This window comes from Monodelphis domestica, chromosome 2 (assembly GCF_027887165.1).
Source record: "Monodelphis domestica isolate mMonDom1 chromosome 2, mMonDom1.pri, whole genome shotgun sequence".
Taxonomy (NCBI): Eukaryota; Metazoa; Chordata; class Mammalia; order Didelphimorphia; family Didelphidae; genus Monodelphis; species Monodelphis domestica.
Window position 1 is genome coordinate 408863715 of NC_077228.1, and position 12784 is coordinate 408876498.

Consider the following 12784-nt stretch of genomic DNA (forward strand, 5'->3'; position numbering starts at 1 on the left):
AATTTATAGTTTAAGACAAAGGCTAAAATTCCATAAACAAGTTTAAATAGCAGTCCAGAGATTAGGTAATAGCTTCTTTCATCAGCAACAACTTTTGAAGCACCCTGGAGAGTTATTATGCTCAAACCATCCAATTCTTCTAAAGATCACCCTTTCAACTTGGTCAAAAATGAACTTCAGATATTTTCATTAATTGAGCTAATCAAATATTCTTTTTTAGACTTGATCTTTCAACGGTTTTAGAAAGAATTCTTCCTGGGCTGAGCAGACCTCTTTCTTTAGAGACTGGTTAGGCCTTTGATAAGGATGATTTCAAAAGATTATAGTGCAGGACATTGTTTCAGAGTAGTTAGTTAAAAGCTGATAAAGGTATCTTATTGTGATAGAGGAATGATCCAGAGACTTTGAAGAACTTTTCATCCATTATACCCAAACCAACCCTCTAATACATTATACAGATTAGACCAAGGACTTTAGACAAAGACACTAAGGGAAAAAACAGTTTTAAAAATATCCCTAAAAGAGAGAACAAGAGGGCCTTAATGTGCCTTCAAAGGCTGCGTGAGCTCTGTTCCAGAGCCCTGAAATTTAAAGGTAAAATAATTATATATATACACATACATACATATATGCATATTCCCAAAAGAATTTTAGAAAAGCAGAGTCTAGTTACAAATAATTAGTTAAAAAAGGAAGCTACCAAAAGTACACATCTGTGCATATCGTAACTAATTCTTCCTCCCACTCAGCTGAATTTAATTCCTTCTTGTATATTCACATTACAAATTATAAAGTTGATTTGAGGACACTTGCCCTTTTGTGTTGCTTATCTTAGGTATGTTGATCATTCTAAGCATAATACTTGCCCGAGATGCTGTAATTGATAGGTGCTAGACTTCTCTTCCATTAGGAAGAAATAGAGGATAGGAAATCATATTAGACTTCATGAACTAGGTGGGATTGGAATTGGGTACTGAAGTTGGATGGGGATTAAATGCATAGAATCAGGGAGAAAGATAAGCATTGTAGAAAAACTGAAGAAAGAAGATTGTGAGAATTATGCTCAGAGGCAGGAAGGCATGAGACATATTTGGGGACTAGAAGGAGAAGAAGAAATCAAAGTTCACATTAAAGTCATGGGGGTGGGTAGAAGAGGTGCTGTTTTGGGTTTTAGGCTACAAGTATTTTGGTACCAAACTGGACCAACAGAGTGGGTTCAATTTATCATACTCAGAGACCTCACAGGTGCAAATTTTCAGCTTAGCTCCCCTTCTCCAGACTTGGCTGAAACTGTTATCAGTTGCCTGGAAAGCTCCCAGTGCCACCATTTTCATTCATCTAATGGAACTTATGTCTTCATGGGCACTAGTGAACTGGGCAAGACAAAGCAATAAAATGTTATAGAGAAGGGAAATTTGAAAACTTCCTCTCATTCCTTCTTTTTATGCACATTCTCTGAACCAAGAGAAATAATTTACCTGCCTACCATATGTTTAATTTAGCAAAGAAATATGCCATGGTATGATGGAGCTTAAATGAAACAACAGTCCTTTACAAGAAAAAAGATTCACCTAAGTGAAAATCTGTCTACACAGGTCTGTCTAGGGATCTAGTAGGGATGAAGCTGGCAACTCACCCTTGGTTATTCTTTAAGGAATCAAGATCATAGATCTAGAGCTGGAGCAATGTGGTTTGTCCTTTTCATTTCAGAGATGAGAAAACTGAGACCCAAGGAAGTTTAGTAATCAAAATCTGCAGGTATTAAATTATACATAGCATGTATTTATTTATAGGAAGGATTTGAACCTGGACTCTCCAACTATAGAACCTGCGCTCTTTCCCCAGTACAATGATGCTATAATTGTTCTTCAACAACTTCCAAAGCAAGTCTGAAATATTATTTTGTCATTTCATCATAGAAATGTTAGAGGTAGAAGGCATCCTAGAAGTCATCTAGTCCAAATCCCTCACCCTACAGGTGAGGCAGCTAAGGTCAAGGAAGTGCCAGTAGACCTTGAGTTTCATATCTTCAGGTCATTGAATCTTCCTTTGAAATTGATAATAGTCGGGCAGCTAGGTGGCTCAGTGGATAGAGAACCAGGTCCTGCATTCAAATTTAGATCATATATTTCTGAGCTGTGTGATCCTGAGCAAGTTCACTTACTCCTGATTGCCTATAACCATATATATATATATATACCTATAACTATAAGGTAGTAACTACCCTTATACATTGGAACCAATACTTAATATTGAGTCTAAGATAGAAAATAAAGGTTTAAAAACAAAACAAAAAATTTGATATGAGTGTAGAATTGGAAGGGGTTGTGAAAAAAGGATTTTTCCAGCTCTATAATTTTGGAAGACACATTAAAGAATGCTTTAAATCATAACAGCTTATCACTTACCATCAAGGAGGAAATAATATACAATTATAAATTCTCATTACCAGGTAAAACCTTCACTTCAAAGAAGTTACATGAAATAGTAAGTTAAACTTGACTAATTGTATCTTTGCTATATCTTCACACTGTAGTTTTTAACTACCAGCTATACTCATTTCTTATCTCCTATTTGGTGTCTTGCTTATAAAAATTTTCCTCTCCATCACGCATTCTATAATGTAATGTATTCATCTAAATGAACATTAGTCCAGAAATCTAAGTCCTGAAGGAAATCAAGTCAATTCTCAGAGAAATCATGGATGGCAAGAAAACATATTTAGTAAACATTGAAATTGAGCCTTTGTACTTATTTTTAGTACCTGGGCTATTAACTTGAATTTTCTATTTCGTCTGACACATTTTAATTTTGGCCCTTCAGGAAGCTTATGCTTAAAATGTGTCTTAGTGAGGTTCTGAATCTCTACAGCCCTTCTATTTCTGGAAGCTCTGAAACTCCCCTCTTGATTCCTGCTTCTCTTTGAGCCATCACAGTCTTCTACCCCAGCATCAAGAGAACAGCTAACTGAACTCTGACTGAGAAGATGGAAAGCTGGGTGGGCAGTAGGTTTTCCTGAAGCTGTTGAGATGAGAAAGCAGTGAGTCCATTGGGCTCAGGGTGGAAAGATTCCAGGAGGTTTTCCAAATCAGCCTCTTTCTCCCTCTTCTCTGTCCTCTACCACCAACACCACCACTCCCCCCCCCCCAAGGAAAGAAAAAGAGAAAGGGAAACAATCACATGATGCTTGATTCCCTTTAGCAAAAGGACTGTTGTGTGAGAGAGCCTTGTCTCAGGAAAGAAAGGAGGCCAAGGTGATAGCAAGGCTAAATCACAAGACAGGCAGGTTCTTCACAGAAAGATGTCACAGCAGGCTCGGGAAAGTAATTAGAGTGGAATTTTGGCAGCTTGTGCTAATGATGGGAAGATTTTTCCTATAGCCTTCATCCACACCCTCAATTTTCAGCTCCCTTCTTGCAAATAGCTCTAAAGCACTTTGAGATGTTTGCCAGGAAAGGTGCTAGAGAAAACAAACTGACTGCAATCCTCTAACTCAAATATACTAAAAAAAGAGAAAGAGGAAGGCATCCATTCACATTAGCCCCTAGCCAACCTCCTATTTAGGGTATTTTGAGCTACCATTCATTCATCCATTGATCCATTCATACTTTGTTGACTATGTGAGAGGGACTGTGTGTTCAATCTTAAATTGTTTTCATCTACTGTGATGTCTTCTGGAGAAAGCTGACTGTGTTTCTGGGACCCTGCCCTTGGGAGAAGCCAGAGGAGGAGAATATCAGTGGAGGAAGAGAAAGATAAGGAGGTCAAGGCCAAGAGTTGGACTAAGTCTAAGGCAAGGATGACTTCATAATTTACAGTGATAGCTAGGGAGACAGTACATTCTCCCTCAGGTAGATAAGTCTGATTGAGAAATCATCTCACATGTCTAAGGGCAATGCTGGTTTTTTCCCTTTTGTTTTAAGCTATAGGCAGTAAAAAACCCTCCCTTCCTAGGATGGCCACCATAAGGCAACAAGAATACCATATATGCTGACAAGGGAAGAAACTTGTTTTAAAGACAACAAAACAGCATCCTAGTGAATTGGCAGGTTCTAGAGAGGTCTTCTCCTCAACTTTGTCAGTTAATTGTCATCTGCTAATTTCTTGACTATTTGCTTTTTAGCTTCTTTTTTATGTAGGAAAGTACTATTTTATGTAGGAAAATATTATTTTAAGTAGGAAAAGTGCTAGTCTCTGGCAGTATATAAATGGAGGAAAGTGATTTGTCTCATTAAAAAAAGAAACTTGAATCCATGTGATGTCATTTCTATCAACAAAAAGTTCTTCAACTTCATTTCCATACCACTAACACTCAGAAAATGCCCACTATGTGCCAGAAACTGCTCTAGGCACTGGAGATTAAAAAAAAAAAAGAAAGGGAAATTATGTTTGACCTCATAGAGCTTAATTTCTTTTGGAGAAAATAAAATGTACATAGGTAAGTAAATGCAAAATACATACAAGTAATTTTGGGAAGGGGGAAGGGGCCTTATATTAATCTAAATTGCTAACAATCTTTCTATTCAACTCCTGGTTTGTTTGTTTGCTTCATTATCACATTTGGTATTACTTTACATTTAAAGGCAGCAAAATAGTACTGTGTATAGACCACTAGGCCTGGAATCAGAAAGGTCTGAGTTCAAATTCAACTTCAGATATTTACTAGGTGTATAGCCATGGGCAAATCATTTAACTTCTGTATGCCTCAGTTTCCTCATATGTAAAATGTGGATAATAATAACAGATTCCCCAAGGTTGCTGTGAGGATCAAAAGAAATAATATTTGTAAAGTTTTTTTAAAAGCCTTATGTAGCTACTAGCTATAATTATTGTTATCATTGTTGTTGTTTTATACTGGTTAGAAAATTCCAATCTGGACTGACTTATCTATCTATAAAAGAGTAACTATCTTTAGTTTTATTGGATCATTGTCTCAATAGTGGGATGGGATCTAAGTGATCCTTTAGCCTTAGAATCATAAATTTAGAGCTAAGGGGACCTTAGAGGAAGGAAGGAAGGAAGGAAGGAAGGAAGGAAGGAAGGAAGGAAGGAAGGAAGGAAGGAAGGAAGGAAGGAAGGAAGGAAGGAAGGAAGGAGAGAGAAAGAAGGAAATATTTATTAAAAGTCTATTATGTGCCAGGTATTCTATAAATGGATCCTGAGTGATCCTAGGATAATTGTGTTATTATTATCTCTATTTTACAATTGAGGAAGTTGAGGCAGATAGCAGCAACTTGCCTAGGGTCACACAGTTAGTAAGAATCTGAGATGGAATTGAACTCAGGTCTTGACTCCAATACACCACAAAAATGTGAATAAGCATGAAGTTTTGCTATGCCAATGGCCACATGATAACAATACTTATCACCTGTTCTTCAAGGAGGGCTTTACAAAGACGCCTGCTACAACTCTGTTTTCTATTCATAACCTTTCCTAAGCCCAGTCTCCTAAGCCTAGAAGCACAACTGGGCTTATCTATTGATATTTCAAAGTTGTGCAACATTTGAGTTATTTGAAAGATTAGAACCTTTCATTCCAAAGCAGAGACATTCTACCTGTCCCCAACCCCATTTCCCTGAACCAAGTCATCTGCCCTGAAGTGACCCTCTGGTCCAGCTCTGATGTGAGTCAGTAGCAAAACTGAAAACTCTATCTTAGAGCCACAAATGTTTCTTTTCGATTTGCTTTTTTGTGAGCTCACATGAAAACAATGAGCAAGAAGAAATGGAAAGAAGTATTTTTAGGACTCTGGGTGGGAGGGTAAACAACACAGATGCTATAAACCAGCACTGGCAGGGAGAGATGCTGACTGAAAGGAAAATGACCAAGTCAATCACTGACATATCTTGATTGGCCCATTAAAAGAATAGAATGACCTATGTGCTAAAATATTCTGTTTGGTGAAATAAACTACGAGATTAAAAATGAATGTCTGTTAACAGCTAAAAGATCATGAGATCCCAACCCCAAAATGAATTATTCTTCATAAATTTTTACAAAAGCCAATTTTATATACAACCAGAATGTATAATAAATTTAGTAGATATGCAGATCATTAGTCCCTTTAAAAATGTTTAAAGTGTCTAGGAACAAAAGGAACTATCTTCTTCCCTAGAGGGGAGCATATTAATGACCAGTCAAATTTTAGAGGATAGTTCATGATAGGGGAGAGAACAAGGAGAATTAGTGAAAGACATTCTAGTTTCTTTGAGAACCAAAGAGGGTCTTCTCCACTTGTATGCATTCTTTCTCTCTCTTTCCCATCATTTTTTGGATTTAAAAAAATTGTAATTCCTGTCTCCTTTCTAAGAACAACTTTCCCTTGATACATCCCTCTCTTGAAGCAAAGAAAAACAAACAAAATAAACAGAATGACTGCATTTGACAGTGTATACACTACTCCACACTTGGAATCTACTATATTTCTACTAAGAGGGAAAGCCTGGATCATTGGCAGTCCTTTGGAAGCCAAGATTAGTTTTTGTAGTTAATCTAACTTCTGATGTCTTTCAAGGATGTGTTTCTCTGATAGAAGTCATTGTGTATATATATAATTCTCCTTATTCTATTTATTTTACCCTAAGTCAGTTCTCATGGCTCAGTAATATCCTATTACCTTTCTATCCCTCAATCTGCTTAGCCATTCCTCAGGCAAGCAATGGGCACTTTGTTTCCAGTTCTTTACTACCATAAAAGTGCTGTTATGAATATTTTGTTGTCTTTATTTGGCCTTTTGTCTCTTTGTTGGAGGTGTATTATCTTTTTTTTCTCCCTACCCAATAGAAAATGGACCACATCTAATATGGACTTCTCCAGACTCTCCTGAGCCAGTAAAGAATAGTTTCTATTGAGAGGTCAGATATCAAGTCATTTGATGAGAAATCTAACCTCTTGTTGGGAGTCTATCTCTAATTATCACAACATCAGTGAGGAATCAATTAATGAAGCATTCATTTATTAATTAGTTATGTGTTACATGTATAAAAATAAAGCAAGTCCTGTTCTCAAGGAGATTACATTTTTTCAAGAGAGGCAACTCTCTTTAAGAGGTAAAGTTAAACTCGGAGCCTAGGTTCTATGACTTCAGATGCTTTCTACCATATCTGCCTGCCTATAAACCTTAATTTTACTTCTTCAGGGAGAAAAAAGAATGTAAGTATAGCTAATGATCCTTTCTTATAGAAGCCAAAAGGTTAACAATATTAAATCTCATTTAGGTGGCATAATTGGAAATAGCTCAAGTTTCTATAATGTGTGACCCATAGTGCTAAACCTGGATTCAGGAAGAACTGAATTCAAATCTGGCCCCAGACACTTCCTAGCTTTGTGACATTGGGCAAATCACTTGCCCTTTGACTGCCTCAGTTTCCTAGTCTGCAAAATGGAGATAATAATAGCTCCTACCTTCCAGGGTTGTTGTGAGATTCAAATGACATAATATTTATAAAGCACTTTGCATATCTCAAAGCTCTTTCCTCCTTAGCTATTCCATTTGTATCTCTTGCTCCCAAATGGTAGCTCTTTTGATCAGGGCATATTTTTTTCCTTTGAAGTTCTAACTTATAGGATTTATACTTAAAAGTTTCCATAGAGGTCATCTATCTAGTATGATTTTACAAATCATACTAAAGAAGTTATCCCAGAGATGATAAATATCTAACATCTGTTATTAGAAAACCAAAATTCTAAAAGGGGTTTCTGACTATTATAGCTATACAAATGCAAGTTATTACTGTTGTTGTTTTTAAAGTGAGTGAAATTTTCATCATTTGACATATAAAGGAACTGAAGACAAAAGGTGAAGGGCTTTACCCAAGGTGATGCAGCTAGTGAGTATCAGAAGTCAGAAAATTTGAAAGCATATTTCCTGACAACTCTAGGGATATCACTCTTTCTATCACCTAGTACACTTCCTCTTGTCTACTGAAACAGTACTTAACAAGTCTAATAGAGTATCTCTCAGTATAGAACTATTGGCAAATGTTTCATTTGCTAAAATGGGTTTTAGTCTGCAGAGGTAAAGTAATTAGAAATGAACTGTAATTATCTATTGGGAAATGAGCTTCTTTAAACTTCTATTCTACTTTTACCAGCTCTTTCTGTGATTTGAACAATTAAAATAATAACCATACATTGGTCAAAAGTTAATTTTCTTTTTATCAAGTCCAGTAAAACCCTCTCAGTTTTCATTCAGGACTTATTTAGAATTCTCTATGGGTACTAAACAAAGATTCATTTTATAAGATTGTCCCACTAGCTTAAAAAATGAGATAAGCAGTTATGTCTGGAATCTCAACCATAAGATTCAAAAAAACAAAAGAATTATTTTTTAGCGAAACCCAAAGTTATGGTACAATGCAGGGTGGTGCAGTCAGAGGACAAAGCAGCTAATTTGGAGTTAGAGGACTAGAATTCCAATCTTGTCTCTACTCTGTGAACTGGGTGACCTTAGGGAAGAAATCTAATGTCTTTGGGCATCCATTCATCATTTGTTAAATGAGAGACTAGATTAGAGGTTCTTAACTTGATGGCACTGAACTTATTTTAGAAAATATTTTGATAACTATATTTTAGTAGAGTTGGTTTCCTCTGTCATTTTATGTATTTTGAAACATTATTCTAAGTGATATACATAGGGTTCACCAGATTGTCAAAGGAGTCCATGATATAAAGATTAAGAAGTCTTGGACTATATGATCTTTAAATTTTTTCCTACTCTAACACTATCTATGTTCATAAATTGCAATCAACTTTGAAAATATAGGACTAAGAGTATGATGTCATTGAAGAATCAAGGAACCTGACTCCAAAATTGGAAACTCTGCCTATCTTTCTTGATATAGTAAAATCCTTGTGACCTTTGAGTGGACTATTGGAGGATGAAAGTAAGGTGGAAGAGTCATTCAGAACCCTGCTCTAATTTAAGCAATCTGATAGGTACAGATCAGTAGACAGATAAAGCACATGGCTAGTCATCTTGGTGTAACTTGTTTTGTTTCCATTTGTATCTTTTTTCAGCCCCAAATAAGAGGTGGGTAAGTTTCCTTGTTTTTGTTTAGAAAAAAAAACACAAAAAAACAAGGACTGCTATAGCACCAAATGGGTACATTTGGTAGATTGTGGTTTTTAGCAGAAGGGCAGCAGATGGTTAATTAGTATTTCAATGAGCACATTTCCTTTCCAATATACATAAAAGACAACTTTTTAAAAAGCCCAAACCATTCTGCATTGGCATAACTGAATAAGGATACCTGCCTTCTTAAAAATATTAAAGCAAAAATATAACAAATATCCTACCTGTTCCCAGCAAAACTTGATCAGTTAAGAGAATAATTGGGGGAAGAACTAAGATAATTTTATTTGCAAGACTGTTCATTGGCTGCTGACATATGTGCTCTCCATTATCTTCCATTGAGAAATTTTTATTTTTATTTTTTGATGGAGAGAGGTATGCAAAGAGACACTGTAAAGATCCAATTAGTCGTAGTGATTTGATCTTCCTCAGATCAGTCACAGCAATGATAATAGATATCACCTGGCACTTAATGCCTCTCCTTTTGCATAAGCATCTGCTAATAGAGAAATAATACTTTTTCCCCATGCATTTTTTCCTCACAGGATATTTTGTAATGATATGACTTCAATGATGAGAAATAAAGTCTGGCAAAAAAAGAATTCTCCAACCTATTGCTCTTTGCCTGACAAGCTGCTTGTATTTTTCCAGTTTGCTTCTCTGGTGCAGGGAATTTGCTCATCCCTGCTCATAATTCAACTGACTTGCCTTTCATTGTGTTGTGCTAGCGGGTTAAATGAAGTGAGTGGCTGCATTTCTGTTGCTGGCACCTCACTGAGAGCACATGAATGGAGGACAGAAAGAATGAATGAACAAAATAATTTTGATGGGGCTACCCCAGGGTATTAAACAGGATGGGAAGGAGGTGGGGGCAGGCTGTCATTTCCTAAGAAACACTCTTCATTAAGGAGTTTCTGATGTCACTGGGCCACTTAACAAACATGCTCTACTTACATCCTACTTGGGCATTAATATGCAGGTTTATGCAGACCACCTATGCTGTCAGCACAATGGCATGATTTTATTGTCAAACAGAAAGGAAACTGGTATTTCCTTTTTTCTGCCCACTCCCAACCCATGGAGCACAGTGAATTGCTCTGGACATGCTGGCATACAGTTTAAAAAATACATTAATGTATAATAAGCACTGGGCTATCAGTCAAATCCAGACTCCTGCTGCTTTGTCTCTCAAAAAAAAAAAATCCCAAAGCAATCATACTAAATTAGCCCAACCAGAACAGAGGGGAATTCAATGAGAGCTCTTGAAGAATGGCCTCCAATATTTCTGATTGAGGTCATGCTTGACATTTGCTGCCTCACTTCTGAATTACATCTTCTCCTATGAGCTGGTGCTGTGGCTAGAGATGCAGCCCATTACAGGTTGGATGGTTTGGGGACCTAAGAGGTACTTCTGATGAATGAAGATGGTAATGAAGCACTCTAGACTAAGTGAATGAAAGGTGTAAGAAAGTTGAATCCTTCAAACATGGAAAGAGAAGCAGTAGAAAGACAGAGACAGAGATAGAGACAGAGACTTGGGCAAAAGGGTAAGATACTTCAAAGAGCCCCTAACTAAAGCCATAGCCACAATCGTACTTGGTCCAAATATGGTTTTCAAAGATACAGAATCTATGGTTTTGAATGAGATTTTTTCATTCTGTAGACGACGCTGCTTATAGCAATTGCTGCCCATCCCCCTATCCTCACCTCCCTCAATCCCGACCCCCATTTCTCGCTGTCCACCCCCCAATTGCACCTTAGGCAGGTACGACCTGATCTTATTTCTCTAGTCGTTCGACTTTCACTAGTCATTCACACACCACTTTACCGGGGGGAGGAGGGGGAGCTCGTCACCAGAGCAATATTCTCACTTCAGTTCAGCATAAAAACGCATTTCAAGGAAAGAAAGAAACAAAAGAAGGAAAAAAATACGAGCAAGACCCGTCCTTACCCTCTTCTTAAAAAATTGAAAAGCTGAGCATTTCTTGACTGGAAATCCATTCATGTCTTTGTTTACCATTTTCCACAATGGAGAGTACACAGTTATAGGTCCAGTGTATGATACTTGGTTAGTTAGTGCATCTGTTTTCCTCAGTATCCCTTCTGGAGACAGTTAACGAGGATGAAGTGGGGTGGGAGAAGCAAAATCAGGTTTCAGGCAGCGAGTCCTTCCTTCACTCATTCATTCTGCTGCACCAGCTACTGCAGCGACCTTTTCCAGCTTTCGGTTGCCATAGGCTAGATCCTTCTTCTTTTAATCATTCCTCGATATCACAAGCACAACTGCTACACGACCCTTGTGGCAGCCCACGGACCATATGCAGCAAGTCTCAGGGTAATGGGAGCCGGCGCCAAAAGATGCCGAGGGTTTTTGTTTTTGTTTTTGTTTTTTAAATCGGAAAAGGAACTCAGTAGCTACTAGCTCCTTCCTGGTTTACCTGGCTGCATCCCTCCGTCTCAAGAGCTTGGGTTTTCAGTTAGTTGTTCTTCAGGTGATGTGCCTTTCTGCTGTTGGAGAGGAGAGCTGTTTTTGATTGTGCCGAGTTCCAGTGGGAGCTGTAGTTAGGCAAGAGAGAGCAGGAAGGAGAGAGGGCGGAGGGAGGAGAAAGGAGTGAGAAGACTGCGAGAGAGGAAGAGAGGAGAATAAGAGAGTGGAGAGAGAGGAGAATAGAGAGAGAAAAAGGAGAAAGAGAAAGAATGAAAAAGACAAGGAGGGAGAAGGGAATAGGGGAGAGAACAGAATAAGAAGAGAGGGACAAAGAATAAGAGACAGAGACACAGAGGGACAGTGAAATGTGAAGGAATAACAGGTCATGAATGACCGAGCAAAGGATAAAAAGAAGGTAACAGACGCTGAACTAACTAAAAGACATCAAGCTTCCCTTGGGATGAATACAAAAATGGTGCCCCCCCCCTTCCTTTTTTGTTGCTTGGACCATTTAAGTCAAAGTCACAAAAAAATGTACTCACTTTATGAAATGCAGGTGCTCTTCTTTTTTCATAGTCCTCTAAAGCTATTGACTATATTTTCCTGAATAAAAACCTTTTGAATGAAAATCTAATTTCATTTATTTCATGAAGTGTCCAAATGGAGAGAAAAAGGCAATAAAACTACCTAGAAAATTTCATCAGGTTAAGAAAGATTTTTAATCTTATGCATCCCAATTGCCAATTTTTACCCAGAAGGTGACAAAATATCCTTTTTATCTTCCTCTCCCTGGTTTTGTTATAAGAAGGAGAACATAAACTAGGGTTGTTGTATTATTTTTCACTAAAGGAAACAAGAATACCTGGTACATAAATAGTACATTTTATTTAAAGGCCTCGAGTCTTAAAAAAGAAATAATCAAACTCCATTGAATTGGTGAGGAAGAACTTTTTTTTTTAAGTGAAAGGGATCCAGCTAAGTAAAAATTAAAAAGAAAACAAAACTTCCTTACCCATGCTACTCCTAACGTTAAATAAGTGAAATGGAAATATATAATCGTATAATTTAATCTGACCACTTATGCTATTGGATTTTTACAATACCTTAAAGGATCATTTTTGGATAAAAAAATCCCATAATCTCAAAATGAGAACTTTATATACCATAGGTTCACATATTAGGTTATTAAAATCACAGATATTTAGCATCATGTCTAGGCTCTGCTACATTGTATGACTTTCAGAAAGTCACCTGACTACTTTGCACCACCTTCTTACCTCAAA

The 12784-nt window shown here is 37.2% G+C and overlaps 1 protein-coding gene across 1 annotated transcript in view; it reads right to left on the bottom strand.

Moving 5' to 3' along the window:
• The window catches only part of SGK1 (serum/glucocorticoid regulated kinase 1), a 159479-nt gene extending 147791 nt beyond the window's left edge, over positions 1-11688 (bottom strand). The window contains exon 1 of the mRNA XM_003340387.4: positions 11025-11688. Coding sequence (XP_003340435.1) covers positions 11025-11093 — 69 coding nt within the window. The 5' untranslated portion in view covers positions 11094-11688. The remainder of the gene's footprint in view (positions 1-11024) is intronic.
• Between the last annotated feature and the right edge of the window lie 1096 nt (positions 11689-12784).